Source organism: Chrysemys picta, unplaced genomic scaffold (assembly GCF_011386835.1).
Source record: "Chrysemys picta bellii isolate R12L10 unplaced genomic scaffold, ASM1138683v2 scaf309, whole genome shotgun sequence".
NCBI lineage: Eukaryota > Metazoa > Chordata > Testudines > Emydidae > Chrysemys > Chrysemys picta.
In genome coordinates, this window is record NW_027053016.1 from 26,174 (window position 1) to 43,363 (window position 17,190).

General features: G+C 48.5%; 1 protein-coding gene across 5 annotated transcripts in view; it reads left to right on the plus strand.

Moving 5' to 3' along the window:
* Positions 1-11,876, plus strand: part of LOC135978552 (centromere protein F-like) — a 37,546-nt gene extending 25,670 nt beyond the window's left edge. The window contains exons 7-11 of one of the 5 annotated variants that reach the window (XM_065579453.1): positions 2,821-2,901; positions 4,104-4,297; positions 6,079-6,348; positions 10,927-11,019; positions 11,417-11,871. In XM_065579453.1, coding sequence (XP_065435525.1) covers positions 2,821-2,901; positions 4,104-4,297; positions 6,079-6,348; positions 10,927-11,019; positions 11,417-11,623 — 845 coding nt within the window. In that variant the 3' untranslated portion in view covers positions 11,624-11,871. Of the gene's footprint in view, positions 1-2,820; positions 2,902-4,103; positions 4,298-6,078; positions 6,349-10,926; positions 11,020-11,416 lie in introns of all 5 variants that reach the window. The other 4 variants (XM_065579451.1, XM_065579455.1, XM_065579456.1 and 1 more) reach the window with 4 other exon arrangements.
* The last annotated feature ends 5,314 nt before the right edge of the window (positions 11,877-17,190 follow it).

A 17,190-nucleotide genomic window follows, 5' to 3' on the forward strand; every position in this document is an offset into this window, starting at 1 on the left:
GTATGGGGTAGTTTAAGAAGGAAATGCTCTACTAGAATGTTGTTATAAGGCTGCAAATCATTCATGGAAGTCACGGTTTCCGTGACTTCTGTGAATTTTGCAGTGCTGGTGCAGCTGATCCCAGGACCACCCCATCAGCTGGGGAAGCCCAGGAGCCAGTCGCACTGGCCGTTGCTCCGGCAGCACTAGGCATGGTCCCTGGTGCTGCCCTGGAGCAGGAGTCTGGGACTAGTGGCAGTGGGATCCTGGGCATCCCCCCAGCAACAGTGTCACCCTGTTCTCTCTCCCCCACTCCTCAGCAGTCTTCAGGAGCATCCCCCTTCCCAGTAGGTAAGATTTAGTCACGAGTATTTTTAGTAAAAGTCATGGGGCCGTGACTTTTTGTTTATTGCCCGTGACCTGTCCATGACTATCACTAAAAATACCCGAGACTAAAACATAGCCTTAATCATGATCCTGTTTCTAACCTTAATGCATTTATTTATACAATATGTTTTCAAAACATGCATTATTACGTTTGATTCAGATGAGGCGCCAGATCCTCAGCTGGTGTAAATCAGTATAGTTTCTGAAGCTCTGCCATTCACACCAGCTGAGAATTTGGCCCAAGATCTGTCTCCGCAAATTTCAGAGTCTCCTTATATGTTATGAATATAGATTTCCAATGCCTATGTTTTGAAATCAAAAATGACCTTAGGATGAAGGGGAGGCTTTTTTTTAAAGAACATTAGAGTGGTGTGTATAACTTCTTACAATGCTTTGTTTGAGACATGAGAGTGTAAAATGTTGGAATGTGTCTGTTCTTTCCGTTGCTGGCCATCACAACAAAGAATGTTCTGGGTATAGATGCCTGATAGTTGAGCATCCACCATGGAGAAATTGACATCTTTTAGAGTTTATACATATGTCCTTCCAAACAGCTTTTGGTGTCCTTCTGGATTGTAGACAGGGAGAGAGGAGCAACTCTTAAAGTGTTATGATTCAGACAAGTATCAGAGGGGTAGCCGTGTTAGTCTGAATCTGTAAAAAGCAACAGAGGGTCCTGTGGCACCTTTAAGACTAACAGAAGTATTGGGAGCATAAGCTTTCGTGGGTAAGAACCTCACTTCTTCAGATGCAAGAAATGGAAATTTCCAGAGGCAGGTATAAATCAGTATGGAGATAACGAGGTTAGTTCAATCAGGGAGGGTGAGGTGCTCTGCTAGCAGTTGAGGTGTGAACACCAAGGGAGGAGAAACTGCTTCTGTGGTTGGATAGCCATTCACAGTCTTTGTTTAATCCTGATCTGATGGTGTCAAATTTGCAAATGAACTGGAGTTCAGCAGTTTCTCTTTGGAGTCTGGTCCTGAAGTTTTTTTGCTGTAAGATGGCTACCTTTACACCTGTGATTGTGTGGCCAGGGAGGTTGAAGTGATCATCAGTGATCTACAACCCATCCTGGACAATGATCCCTCACTTTCACAGACCTTGGGAGGCAGGCCAGTCCTCGCCCACAGACAACCAGCCAACCTTAAGCATATTCTCACCAGCAACCACGCACCGAACCATAATAACTCAGGAACCAAGCCATGCAACAAACCTCGATGCCAACTCTGCCCACATATCTACACCAGCAACACCATCACAGGACCTAACCAGATCAGCTACAACATCACCGGCTCATTCACCTGCACATCCACCAATGTTATATATGCCATCATGTGCCAGCAGTGCCCCTCTGCTATGTACATTGGCCAAACTGGACAGTCACTACGCAAGAGGATAAATGGACACAAATCACATATCAGGAATGGCAATATACAAAAACCTGTAGGAGAACACTTCAACCTCCCTGGCCACACAATAGCAGGTGTAAAGGTAGCCATCTTACAGCAAAACCACTTCAGGACCAGACTCCAATGAGAAACTGCTGAGCTCCAGTTCATATGCAAATTTGACACCATCAGATCAGGATTAAACAAAGACTGTGAATGGCTATCCAACCACAGAAGCAGTTTCTCCTCCCTTGGTGTTCACACCTCAACTGCTAGCAGAGCACCTCACCCTCCCTGATTGAACTAATCTCGTTATCTCCATACTGATTTATACCTGCCTCTGGAAATTTCCATTACTTGCATCTGAAGAAACATGCTTCAGACAGTTCCTCCATTTTCTAACTGTCATCAGCCTGGTACTAGTTGCAGCTTTCTGGGACCAGGAAGTGCTGGAGTTTATTAACTTTAACAAATGTTTTTTAAGACACATACATTGGGGTTTTATTGATCACAAGCTTCAGTCATTTCAAGAGTTGTCAGGGGCTAAGTATAGAGCTAATAGGACAACAGTTTAAAGTGGTCACCACAATGTGTAAAATATACTACAACTTGTCTGCCATTAGCTAGGGTAAGTTAGGCTAGCAAATATTCATGAGTGTCCAATAAGCAGAATCACTAGCGGTATAAAAAGAGATCCATATTTCTGAGACGAGCTATATTCAATTATATACCCATAAATTGTTAAAATAATGGTAAGGTGGTAATGTTAAGCACTTAAAAGTTAGGAAATGCCAGAATTAATGTTGCCCATGCATTGTGTGTCCAAAGAATCGGGGTACCTGCCACCCTGACAGTAAATATGGTATCAACAGAGATCTCTTCTGTAAAGTAACCTTTACATGATGTCTGGTTTGTTTTATTTGGTATAGTTTACTGTGGTTGCACAAGCACACATCTTATGTACTTAATTAACAAATGAATGATTGAGATCATTGCACTCTAAACTCATCTTTCCAGAGTCTCCTTAAAGTTATTTGTACAGGTAATGACTCTTTCCTTTGGTCAGGTGCTGATGAGGTTGCCATCTCCCTACATGAGAATGAGCCAGAGTATGAGCTAGACGGACTCCCAGAGGTGGTGAAAAAAGGTAATTGTTACTTCTTTAGAGGAGAAGAGACCACATTGGTGGGGAGTGTGTGCGCGCACGCTTATCTAGAGAATTGTCTTGTCATATGCGTGACTTGGAAGCATTGTAAAAACTTGGACATCATCGGCCAGATTCAGCCCTCGTATAGGTTGCATAAGTCCATTTAACTCAGCTGCTTGTCAGAGCTGAGTTTAGCCGCATGTGCTTTAAAAAAAGGCCCTAGTATACAATTGAGGCTATAGGGGGCTAGTATATTTTGTTGTAGATGTATGTAATTTCTAGTCTTTTTGGTTTTTGGTCTGTGTGATGTCTTCCCATCTGTACAGTTTTGTAGTATTTGATGACAAAAGCAAAACAGCCAAAAATTCTGAAATCCAAAATCCTAATATCAGGTTGTAGTTTTGAAAATCAGTCTAGATACATGTTGTTTACTTTGGGACTTCCCCAAAAACTTTGCAAAAGACCTCTGGCAAAAAGATAGGGATTCTAGGCCCAGCCATTCCCCGTATAAACCACCTTTTTCTTCTGGTTGAGAGGAAGGGGGGAAATTTTTGCTGAAACATTTTTAACTGAATGTTTTTTCATTGAAATGTGCTGCATTGTCAAAGCCGAAATGTTTCACGGAGATGTATTGATTCAGACAAAGTTTTTGCTGGGAAGGTTTCTGAGGTGCAAAGTGGACTCTTGCAAGGAGGAAGGCCCCCAAATTGAAAACCTGATGTTTTTGATTCAATTTCATTTTGTGAAAGCATTTGAAAGGCTTATAGTTTCATTCCAATCTAGAATAAAAACAAATTTTGAAACCTCGAAAGGTGTCGCAAAACAGAATTGTCGCCCTCCGGCCAGCTCCACTTAGAACACTAGAAGAGACTTCATTTTCAGATGGAAATGATTTTCCAGTTAATGGTGTTCCTTTAAAGGGAAAAGAGAACATTTTCTTGGGGAAAACGCTTTTGGCCATTTTAGTAGAGCTGCTGTTGCACAGATCCACACCCTTGCCTGAGTTCACCTATAAAATTCTAGGAACGCAAGATAGTCCTAATAATTCCCCCATTATATTTTATTCAGTGAGTAAATGCCATTTTAGTTTACTTAAATTATTACCAGTTGTCATCTCCATCTTGAAATGAGCAAGATCAGATTGATTAGAACAATAAAGTAATTTAAGCAACCTTGGTTAATAGAAGCTGTTTATTTTTTAGGGTTTCCTGCTATTCCTATTGTGAAAACCGACCCTTACATTTTGTGCAGAACAACTTTTCACCTAAGGACCAGTCCCCGTCTTGCTGCCCAAAGCCAAAAGTTGTCACCAGGTTCCCAACTTTTACGAAAAGGCAGGTCAGATAATCTTGGGGAGATCTGTAAACCGACAGCTGGTGGCAGCAAATCACAAAAGGTAACTGATCTTAAAAATGTATCTGAATGTGCAGGGCATGGGCAATCCACATCATGTATTTATCTCTCCAAGTGAGTTTGAAGATATGCTGTGTTATTCACACCTCCTTTCTATTTGCCATGAATATAGTGAAGGCAAGGTCATCAATGTAAATACAATCAATAAAGCATGGCATATAACAAAGATCTGGGCATAATGGTACACTTAAAATTGTTGGTATGATCAAATCTGTGATCTCATGCCAAGTGCTCATTAACTTGGTAAATAGAAATGAGGTAAATCTTCCCACTTTAATGCTCATCACAAATATTTGATTATTTCTTGAAAGACCTGGCTGCCTAGAGCAGGGGGTGCGTGTGTGCGTGCATAGATGGATTACACACAAAAGCACTCAAAAGTTCGGATATGCTGGAATGAAGGCTCCTTGTCCCAATCTCTCTGTTCAGCCAGCCCCAGTTCTCTTCTCCTCCTCCTCTTAGCTCTGTGTCTTCTCTGAGTGTTTCCTACACATTCCTTTCCCCGTACCCCCGCCTTCTCTCATAGTCTTCTAGCCCTAGCCTCGCCTACTGGCTCCCTGTCCTTGGCCCCCTCCCCTCACCCCCACTCCTGTCCCAATCTTGGCATACTCCTTGTCCCAGTCTGCCCTCCCACCGCCACCCCCCCATTTGCCTTTTGTCCCATCTGCATTTGAGTCCAGTATCTTCCTCCACCACCGGGCATGTGCACCAGCTTGGAGGGGTCATTGGGAGTACAGGAAAGAAAGGTTCCTGTCTCAGTTCTGGTGCTTGGCCCAAAGCAGCTGGGAAGAACCGTTGCAGGGAAACTCTGGCGTTGACCCCTGTAGGCCTGGGCTGGAGCATATCAGTTGCTCTGTGAGGATGGCTCATTGCTGTGTTTTCATATCCAGGAGCTGTGGGGAAATGGCACATGTGCAGTCACTCTGTGGGGAATAGCTCATGCGCAGTTTGGTTAGCACTAAGAGCTGTGCGAGATCCAAGTATACGCAGCGAGGATGAAATCTGCAGAGATTTTAGCTGCTAAAAATCTAAGAATTCTCTCTACTGAGCGTCTGTGAACTGTGATTTTTTTTCAAAGGCTTCTAATTTGGCCAAATTTGGGCAAGTTTTCCTGGGGATGGCAAAAAGCACATTCTCTGACACAAAGGCCTCTCCCTGCCAAATGACAAGTCCCTGCTCCAACACATGGAGCTTTTCAAAGAAAAGTTGCCAGAATATTTTAATATGAGAAAAATGTAGGTTTCCCTAGCCTTGCTCTTGGGAATAGCTTAACCATTTTGGCTGAAATTCTGCCTCTGTCCCCCACCCCCGAAGAAAAAGAGCATGAGGCAGACATACAGCATGGAAAATTTCAGCCCAAGCAATTAAAGTTTGTAAAGTTATAAGCAGCAGAAAACAGGGTCTTGTAATGGGAGGAGCGGCGAACAGCAGAGGCTAACAGCAGGAGTTTGCCTGGGAGCTGTCCAAGAGGAGGTACGCTAAGTGCTGCATTAGGGGGGCTGTGTTGGTGGGCCTTGAGTGGGCCTGACTGGTATATAAGGGCAGTCAGCAGCGAACCAGCTGAGTGGCGAACAGCAGAGGCTAACAGCAGGAGTTTGCCTGGGAGTTCGCGTGGGGAGAGCGCACTGAGGCTTTCATCTGCAGGTTTCTCCGAGTAGTTCCTGCAACAGTTGAGGAAGCTCCTAAGAGGACGGTGATATGGAAGGTGAGCGATCAGCTGTTGTAACCTGCACAGGTTGTGCCATGTTTGTCTTTCTTCCGCAGGACAGAAGTGACTTTGTCTGTACAAAGTGCAAGCTGGTCTCCATATTGGAGGAGAAGGTTCGAGGGCTGGAGAAACAAGTATCGACTCTGCGTTGCATAAGGGAAAATGAAGATTTCCTGGACAGATGTCAGGAGATGCTTCTACGGCCACAATGTTCTGAAGATTCAGAGCAGGCGCAGCAGGGACAGAAGGATTGTGAGGAGGTTTGGCAGCATGTGACCTCCAGAAGAAGAAAGAGGAGCGTCCATGCACCAGCAATGGAGATACAGGTGAGCAATCGTTTCCATGTTCTCTCTACAGGTGCTAATGCGGAGAGTGGACTAGATGGCCCATCTGAGGGAAGGGAGCAGAAGGAGACTCCACCGATTGGAAGGCAAAAGATGCACTGTCCTAGGGATGCGGGTTCCACGACCACCACTCCCAAGAGGAGGAGGAGGGTGGTGGTGGTCGGGGACTCCCTCCTCAGGGGGACTGAGTCATCTATCTGCCGCCCTGACCGGGAAAACCGAGAGGTCTGCTGCTTGCCAGGAGCTAGGATACACGATGTGACGGAGAGACTGCCGAGACTCATCAAGCCCTCGGATCGCTACCCCTTCCTGCTTCTCCACGTGGGCACCAATGATACTGCCAAGAATGACCTTGAGCGGATCACTGCAGACTACGTGGCTCTGGGAAGAAGGATAAAGGAGTTTGAGGCGCAAGTGGTGTTCTCGTCCATCCTCCCTGTGCAAGGAAAAGGCCGGGGTAGAGACCGTCGAATCGTGGAAGTCAACGAATGGCTACGCAGGTGGTGTCGGAGAGAAGGCTTTGGATTCTTCGACCATGGCATGGTGTTCCAAGAAGAAGGAGTGCTAGGCAGAGACGGGCTCCACCTAACGAAGAGAGGGAAGAGCATCTTCGCCAGCAGGCTGGCTAACCTAGTGAGGAGGGCTTTAAACTAGGTTCACCGGGGGAAGGAGACCAAAGCCCTGAGGTAAGTGGGGAAATGGGATCCTGGGAGGAAGCACAAGCAGGAGAGCGCAAGAGGGGAGGACTCCTGTCTCATGCTGGGAAAGAGGGACGATCATTGAGTTATCTTAAGTGCCTATACACAAATGCAAGAAGCCTGGGAAACAAGCAGGGAGAACTGGAAGTCCTGGCACAGTCAGGGAACTATGATGTGATTGGAATAACAGAGACTTGGTGGGATAACTCACATGACTGGAGTACTGTCATGGATGGATATAAACTGTTCAGGAAGGACAGGCAGGGCAGAAAAGGTGGGGGAGTTGCATTGTATGTAAGAGAGGAGTATGACTGCTCAGAGCTCCGGTATGATACTGCAGAAAAACCTGAGTGTCTCTGGATAAAGTTGAGAAGTGGGAGCAACAAGGGTGATGTCGTGGTTGGAGTCTGCTATAGACCACCAGACCAGGGGGATGAGGTGGACGAGGCTTTCTTCTGGCAACTAGCAGAAGTTGCTAGATCGCAGGCCCTGGTTCTCATGGGAGACTTTAATCACCCTGATATCTGCTGGGAGAGCAATACAGCGGTGCACAGGCAATCCAGGAAATTTTTGGAAAGCGTAGGGGACAATTTCCTGGTGCAAGTGCTGGAGGAACCAACTAGGGGCAAAGCTTTTCTTGACCTGCTGCTCACAAACAGGGAAGAACTAGTAGGGGAAGCAAAAGTGGATGGGAACCTGGGAGGCAGTGACCATGAGATGGTCGAGTTCAGGATCCTGACACAAGGAAGAAAGGAGAGCAGCAGAATATGGACCCTGGACTTCAGAAAAGCAGACTTTGACTCCCTCAGGGAACAGATGGGCAGGATCCCCTGGGAGAATAACATGAAGGGCAAAGGGGTCCAGGAGAGCTGGCTGTATTTTAAAGAATCCTTATTGAGGTTGCAGGAACAAACCATCCCGATGTGTAGAAAGAATAGTAAATATGGCAGGCGACCAGCCTGGCTAAACAGTGAAATCCTTGCTGATCTTAAACGCAAAAAAGAGGCTTATAAGAAGTGGAAGATTGGACAAATGACCAGGGAGGAGTATAAAACTATTGCTCAGGCGTGCAGGAGTGAAATCAGGAAGGCCAAATCACACTTGGAGTTGCAGTTAGCAAGAGATGTTAAGAGTAACAAGAAGGGTTTCTTCAGGTATGTTAGCAACAAGAAGAAAATCAAGGAAAGTGTGGGCCCCTTACTGAATGAGGGAGGCAACCTAGTGACCGAGGATGTGGAAAAAGCTAATGTACTCAATGATTTTTTTGCCTCTGTCTTCACGCACAAGGTCAGCTCCCAGATTGCTGCACTGGGCAGTACAGCATGGGGAGAAGGTGACCAGCCCTCTGTGGAGAAAGAAGTGGTTCGGGACTATTTAGAAAAACTGGACGAGCACAAGTCCATGGGGCCGGATGCGCTGCATCCGAGGGTGCTGAAGGAGTTGGCGGGTGAGATTGCAGAGCCATTAGCCATTATTTTTGAAAACTCATGGCGATCGGGGGAGGTCCCAGATGACTGGAAAAAGGCTAATGTAGTGCCCATCTTTAAAAAAGGGAAGAAGGAGGATCCGGGGAACTACAGGCCAGTCAGCCTCACCTCAGTCCCTGGAAAAATTATGGAGCAGGTCCTCAAGGAATCAATTATGAAACATTTAGAGGAAAGGAAAGTGATCAGGAACAGTCAGCATGGATTCACGAAGGGGAAGTCGTGCCTGACTAACCTAATTGCCTTCTATGATGAGATAACTGGCTCTGTGGATGAGGGGAAAGCAGTGGATGTGTTATTTCTTGACTTTAGCAAAGCTTTTGATACTGTCTCCCACAGTATTCTTGCCACCAAGTTAAAGAAGTATGGGCTGGATGAATGGACTGTAAGGTGGATAGAAAGCTGGCTAGATCGTCGGGCTCAACGGGTAGTGATCAATGGCTCCATGTCTAGTTGGCAGCCGGTTTCAAGTGGAGTGCCCCAAGGGTCGGTCCTGGGGCCGGTTTTGTTTAATATCTTTATTAATGATCTGGAGGATGGTGTGGACTGCACTCTCAGCAAGTTTGCAGATGACACTAAACTAGGAGGCGTGGTAGATACACTAGAGGGTAGGGATCGGATACAGAGGGACCTAGACAAATTAGAGGATTGGGCAGAAAAAAACCTGATGAGGTTCAACAAGGACAAGTGCAGAGTCCTGCACTTAGGACGGAAGAATCCCATGCACTGCTACAGACTAGGGACCGAATGGCTAGGTAGCAGTACTGCTGAAAAGGACCTAGGGGTCACAGTGGACGAGAAGCTGGATATGAGTCAACAGTGTGCTCTTGTTGCCAAGAAGGCTAACGGCATTTTGGGCTGTATAAGTAGGGGCATTGCCAGCAGATCGAGGAACGTGATCGTTCCCCTTTATTCGACATTGGTGAGGCCTCATCTGGAATACTGTGTCCAGTTTTGGGCCCCACACTACAAGAAGGATGTGGAAAAATTGGAAAGAGTCCAGCGGAGGGCAACAAAAATGATTAGGGGTCTGGAGCATATCACTTATGAGGAGAGGCTGAGAGAAGTGGGATTGTTTAGTCTCCAGAAGAGAAGAATGAGGGGGGATTTGATAGCAGCCTTCAACTACCTGAAGGGGGGTTCCAAAGAGGATGGAGCTCGGCTGTTCTCAGTGGTGGCAGATGACAGAACAAGGAGCAATGGTCTCAAGTTGCAGTGGGGGAGGTCCAGGTTGGATATCAGGAAAAACTATTTCACTAGGAGGGTGGTGAAACACTGGAATGCGTTACCTAGGGAGGTGGTGGAGTCTCCTTCCTTGGAGGTTTTTAAGGCCCGGCTTGACAAAGCCCTGGCTGGGATGATTTAGCTGGGAATTGGTCCTGCTTTGAGCAGGGGGTTGGACTAGATGACCTCTTGAGGTCCCTTCCAACTCTGATATTCTATGATTCTATGAGACAGGTAACCTTAATAATAAATGATCCTACTAGCTTTCCCAGTAATATATGTTGGTAGCAATTTTGTTTTTGCTGTTGCATTGCTGTGAACAACACACAAAATCATTCTTTAAGTAACAATCTCTACAAAAACAATCATGCTTCAACAAATTGTTTAAAGAGATATTCTGTTCCCAGAGTTTTCGTTTTTTAGGGCCAGACCCTGAAGTCGTTTCTCAGTCCTTATGCAAACTTGATCTGATTTTTTTCCTTTGCTTTTAATTATTGAGGACACTGGAATGAAAATTGATCTCATTCTTTAGAAGTTCTGGTACTGAACTTTGTCTTAATGCTTGTATTGTGATAGCCTCAACCAGACCCTGGTAACTGCATGTCCACAATCGGAGATTTTGCCCATTGCTAGAAAAACACTGTTAGAGTGATAGTGTGCCACCTCTCTAATTGTTCTATCTCCACAACTCTTAGGTCTAAAAAGGAATGCTTCCACAGTGTCTGCTTTCAGTGGTAAAAATCATTTATTTTTAGACTTAGCCGTAGATTTCTCAAGCTACTATTACAATTACGGAACTGTAAGGACTGTCTTCCCTTTTTCCACTTGACATCAACATTTTAACAGCTTTTATTTTGATAAGTATCGGCGCTAGAAGGATAAGCCCTGATGCTCATCTCTCACACAGGACCCACATCAGTGTAAGTGGGATGAGAATTGAGACCAATTACCTACACTATCAGAAGCTGTGGCATTTGGGATTTCAATTGTCGTGAAGCACACATTTATAACTACTTAAGTTTTAACTAATTAATGCTAAAATCATGTCAGCATTTGGTGGGAAGTGCAGGGGAGACAAGGATGATTGTAATAGCAGTGGGGACTGGAATTTGAGATAACCCCAAAGGTATAAATATTGTGAAATTTTTCAACAGTTTTACAAAGCTGGTGTTGAACAGCAGAACATCTGGACAAGATATCCTCTGCAGGCCAGTGTAAATGCTTCAGGAGAAAACAACTTTTTCAAGGTCTATTATATTTACAGAATAAACTATAGTACATTTACAAATTCATTATGAAATATCAGTAATTAAACTTAAATTACATATCTCAAAATACAGTTCTGCAGATTAGTGATTGAGCAAGAATAGACTAGACAAGGAATTACTGTGTACTACTCCTTAGCTTTGCCTATACCTTGTTATATTATGTGACTTGCGATTTGTAAAACTTGAACGTGGTGAGGAGTAGGTAGTTGCTGTAAAGCATTCTGCACAGCACTGTTGTATTTTCAAAGTGATCAATATAAACACTGAAGATTCTTGCATTTAGCGGGTGTCTGCTAATTCATGGTATTTGGTTGCTTGGAATGCCTCTCTCACTTCCTGCTGGTACTTAACAAGACTATTTTTTGTTGTGTTGCAGGTAGATGATACTCAACAGTGCGAAGCAGAAACAGCTATTGAACCCATGGAATCTAGTTCAAGATCTCTTTGCATGAATGAACAACCCACAAAAACTGTTGTTCAGACCTCTAGGGAGAATATTAACACTCACAAAGGCAGAGGTTCCTTGAGCACACAAACATCACCTGAGCAAAATGAAGAAGACCAAAACTGTATAATACTGTAAACCTGAGTAGTATAAGGGCCCTACCGTCAATAAAACCCTAACCCTGCCTCTTGACCCCTTTACCCTGCCCCTTGACCCCTTAAACCTCACCCACCTGTCACAGGAAGTCCCGCCCCAGGGGGTGTTAGTTTCGGGGTCAAGACGTCCACATGACCGGCAGCAAGGTGTGTCATGTGACCCTCCCCCTAAGAACTCCTCCTCGGTATTGGTTTTACCCCGATAGGACCACCCTGAGAGGAGATTTGACCAGTCAGGGTGAGTCCTAGGACGGGGTGACCAGTCCGGATGTGGGTCGTGTGACCCCTCTAAGAACTCCTCCCAACACCCTCTGCCAGTCAGAGTGCAGCACCATTATCCCATATGTCCCAGCTCCGGGCAGAGGAGGCCATCTCTTACCAAGGACATGTGTTTTAGAAATTGTGGAAAGGCTGCTGAGAGGAAACGTGGACTCCTTTCCCACCACTGTGAGAACTTCAGACTTTGTTTTAGCCCCGAGCACCTTTGGACTTGTGTGGAGAAAGCGCTACATCGGTGACAGTCCCGAGGAGGAGCCTTTGACTCAACCGTTGATGGATACGTTGGAATCCGACCCCGAAACCCTTGTGAGGCACCCCGATGAGTGTGACGGCCTCTCATTGTTCAACCCCCTAGAGGTGGAAGGCGATCATAGCTTAGGGGAGTCACCAGCTAACAAGCTGAACAGAAAAGACGTCGCTCAGGTAAATGAATGATTAAGAAGCGACGGTCGAGGATGGGGTATAATGGGGCTAGGAACCAGGGATTGCGTAAATTAACAAGCAGCAGTGGGGTGCTTACACTGTTTCTTTTCTGAAAATCTCTCAACAGCTCGAGGATGCTGTGACGGTACCTCCCATAAGGCTTTAATTTGTTAATTTACGCAATCCCTGGTTCCTAGCCCCATTACACTCCATCCTCGACCCAGGGCCGGCTCCATGCACCAGGCGACCAAGCACGTGCTTGGGGCGGCACCTTACAGCGAGGCGGCGCTAGGATTTTTATTTATTTATTTATTTTGGTTTGGCGGCGGGGCTCTCGGGGGGCTTGGCACGGCGCTCGGAGGGGGAGCAGGGTCTTGGCATGGCGTGTCGCTCGGAGAGGTGCGGGGGCTTCAGGCGGCGCGGCGCTTGGAGGGGGCGGGGCTTCGGGTGGCGCGGTGCCGAGGGCGCGGGGGCTTGCGCGGCGCACGGGGGGTGGGGCTACGGGCAGCACAGCGCTCGGAGGGGGGGCGGGGACTTGGCACGGCACTCGGAAGGGGCGGGGCTTCGGGCGGCAGAGCGCTGGGGGAGCGGGGGCTTGTGCGGCTCTCCGGGGGTGGGGCTTTGGGCAGCATGACGTTCGGAGGGGCGGGGGCTTGGCGCGTCGGTCAGAGGGGGGGCAGGGGCTTGGAACGGCACGTCGCTCGGAGGGGGGGCGCGGCACTTGGAGGGGGCGGGGCTTCGGGCGGTGTGGCGTTGGGGGGCCGGGGGCTTGCTCGGGGGGTGGGGCTTCGGGCAGCGTGGTGCTGGGGGTGTGGGGATTTCGGCGGCGCTGGTCGGGGCGGGTTCAGCTGTGCGTCACTCACGGGGCGGGGTACGGCGGGGCGGCGCTCTTCTTTTTTGCCTGGGGCGGCAAAAAAGTTAGAGCCGGCCCTGCCTCGACCTTCGCTTCTTAATCATTCATTTACCTGAGCAACGTCTTTTCCGTTCACCTTGCCCGCCGGTGACTCCTCCAAGCCATGATCACCTTCCACCTCTAGGGGGTTGAACAATGAGAGGCCGTCACACTCATCGGGGTGCCTCACAAGGGTTTTGGGGATGGATTCCAACGTATCCATCAACGGTTGAGTCAAAAGGTCCTCCTTGGAACTGTCACTGATGTAGCGCTTTCTCCACACACGTCCAAAGGTGCTCAGGTCTAAAACAAAGTCCGAAGTTCTCACGGGGGTGGTAAAGGAGTCCACCTTCCCTCTCAGCAGCCTTTCCACAATTTCTAAAACACGTGTCCTTGGTAAGAGACGGCCTCTTCTACCTGTAGCTGGGACTTCTGGGGTAATGGTGCTGCACTCTGACTGGCAGAGGGTGTTGGGAGGAGTTCTTAGAGGGGTAACACGACCCACTTCCGAACATGTCACCCCGCCCTAGGACTCACCCTGACTGGTCAAATCTCCTCTCTAGGAGGTCCTATCAGGGCAAAACCCATGGTGATTGGTAGAAGGAAGTGGGAGGAGTTCTTACAGGGGTCACAGAAGGCACCTTGCTTATAGTCATGTGTCTGCTTTGACCCCGGAAGTAATACCCTCTGGGGCGGGACTTCCTTTGACAGGTGGGCGGGGTTTGACAGGTCAAGGGGTGGGGCTTAATGGGTCAAGGGACAGGGTTAGGGTTGGATTGACTTTAGGACCCTTATGTTACTATCCTGCATGTAGTGGCTCGGGGTGGCTCCCCTCCTGCCCAGCAGAGGGAGAGCCCTTACAGACACCCAAGTGGGCGGAGTCACCGACGCCTGTTCCCGCCCCCCGGAAGTCAAGGGGCAGTACAGGAAGTGTAAAAGCTGGCCGCCAGAGCTCAGTGAGGCCCAGCCACCGCAGGGAGCAGACGTGCGGCCGGGAGACCTCTGAGGCCCGAGGCTGTTGCCCTAACAAGCTTGAGCTACCCCGAGCCCACTACGAGGAGGAGCCGCTGGAGCCCGTCCGCTCCCGTCATTGGGAGGAGCAGTCAGACCTGCCCCGCGTCAACTACCAAGGCGAGGAGCCCCCGGAGCCCCTCCGCCCCTGCTGTTACCCGGAGGAGCCGCCTGAGCCTCAGTGGCCGGATTTCCCCGAGGAGCTGCTAGACCTGCCCCCAAGTCCCGGACCAGAGGAACCGATGTTGCTGGACTGGCCCGAGCCCGGCGTGTTTCGGGCAGGATACCCCACTGACCAGCAGAGGTGATAGCCGCTGCTAGGGCCCCGGGCTGGAACGCAGTGGAGTGGGTGGGCCTGCGTCCCCCCCTGAAGGAGGTGTAGGAGCCTGCGCTTACCCCAACTGGGATATTGTTTGCTCAGCCCCTGCACCAAAGGGCCTGAGCTGTGACTGTTTGTGCCCCGCCCTGATCCGGGGCCTGGGCCTTCCAACTGGCTGTTATATTGTTGCTCAGTCCCTGCACCAAAGGGCCTGAGCTCCCTAACTCTATACAGTTGCTCAGCCCCTGCACCAAAGGGCCTGAGTCCCTGAACTAACTGGTTGTTTGTTCCACCAGTAGTGAGTCGGTGTGGCTCCCCTCCTGCCCAGGAGGGTCGAGCCCCGGCACGAACCTTCTACACTGCGGTTATATCACTTCAGATCAAGATAACCTTTGGAAGATAAATAGTTTTCATGACTAGGAATGAAAACTATATGCTCACTATTTTTTGTCAAAATAATTTGTATAATACTTTGAACACTAAATCATTTTTACAGGTCTTGTTGTTAAACATTTCCTGAGAACTATGTCAGGAAAGCTATCTTGAAAGAATGGTCATATCCATTTTTATTTCACAACATGTTGGTAATATAGCTGATCTCTGTACAATGTTCTGTAAATAATTCTGTAGAAACTTGTTTGAGATAAAATTTAATAGAAATGCAGTTAAATACCAAACCACATATTACATTAGCAGTATTCCTTCTGTATATAGATGTTTCATTAAATTTCCAAAACACATTTCTGAGACTATTCATTACTAGAAGTTCACCTTGATCACTTTGATCGATTGGTCCTTCAGCCCTCGTCTCGATTGCACCAATCACAACACGTCTTCCATTCTTCTTGTATCATGGCCTTCCTTCTCCATGTGCGGCCATGTCTTTTCATGGTAACATCTTCCCATCTCTTTGGAGTTTGGCCGAGTGCAGCTGCTAGTCCATCGATTGTCAGTGAGCCTCACTATATGCCCGCCTCTCGCATTTTACTATGCCTGCTCTCAACAACGACGTTCAGCACTCCACTCTGCTGTCTGATCTCTTCATTGGGGACTCGGTCGTGGATTGAAATTCCCAGAATTCTTCTTTCCATCGCCCTCTCCATGACAACAGTTGCTGCTCCTCTGTCAGCACCCATGTTTCACTACCATACAACATTGCAGTACAGTAATTCCTCGCTTAACGTTGTAGTTATGTTCCTGAAAAATATGACTTTACGCAAAACATTCTGAAGCAAAACCAATTTCCCCATAAGAATTAATATAAATGGGTGGGGTTAGGTTCCAGGGAAATTTTTTTCACCAGAGGAAAAACTATACACACACACACCATATTTTAAACAAACATTTTAATACTGTACACAGCGATGACGATTGTGAAGCTTGGTTGAGGGGGTGGAAGCGAGTGAGATATTTCCCCAGGGAATGCCTTACTGCTAAATGATGAACTAGCTTTTGGCTGAGCCTTCAAGGGTTAAAATGTTGTTAATGTAGCCTCACACTCTACAAGGCAGCACCAATGGGGGGAGACAGCATGGCAAACAGAGACACACACCCTGTGTGTGGGAGAGGGAGAGAGATATGCACATTGCCCCTTTAAGTATGCTGACCCCACTCGTAAGTACATTGTCTTTTTAAGTCTATCGGGAGTTGAGACAGCAGCTGCTGCCCCAAGCTCTCTCTGTCTCTCTCCATCAGTGTCCCCACCCTGCTGTATATGGAGAAGGGGTAAGTGGGGTGCAGGAGCAGGGGAGAGGGGGAAACCCTGACATTAGCCCCCCCCCTTGCACAGCAAGCAGGAGGCTCCCAAGAGCAGCTCCAAGGCAGAGGGCAGGAGCAGCACATGGCAGTGGGCGGAGGGACATCTGAACTGCCCGCAATTGATAGCTGGCTGGGCAGCTGCTGCACAGGGAACCTAGGGGAGTGGGGAGCTGAAAGGGGGGGCTGCTGGTCCACCCAGATTCTAAGCCCTCAGCAGCTAGCTGCAACAGGCTGCTCTTCCTGCAAGCAGTGGACAAAGCAGGCGGCTGCCAAACGACGTTATAAGGTGTCCTAAGTTTCATCCCCACTCTGGACTTTAGAGTACAGAGATGGGGGCCTGCATGTGAACCTCTAAACTGAATTACCAGCTTAGATCTGGTTTTGCTGCCACCACTCCCAAGTGCTAACTCCCTTCCTGGGTACCTGTAGTGAGTCGGTGTGGCTCCCCTCCTGCCCAGAAGAGGGAGCCCACGTGCAGGCACCAGAGTGGGTGGGACCACCACCGCCTGTCCCCGCCCCCCGGAAGTCAAGGGGCGGGACAGGAAGTATAAAGGCCGGCCGCCAGAGCTCAGTCGGCGGCCAGCCACCACAGGGAGCAGACGTGTGGCCGGGAGCTCCCGGCCAGGAGACCGCCGAAGACCGTGGCCTGGACCCTAGCTGGCCCGAGCTACCCCGGGCACGCTACGAGGAGGAGCCATCGGAGCCCGTCCGCTCCCGTCACTGGGAGAATCCCTGGGAACCCCACCCCACCAACCCTGAGGGTGAGACTGTACCCGAACCCCTCCGCCCCTGCTGCTACCCAGAGGAGCCGCCTGAGGACCGTTGGCCTGACTTCCCGGCAGAGCTACCGGACCTGCCACCGAGCCCT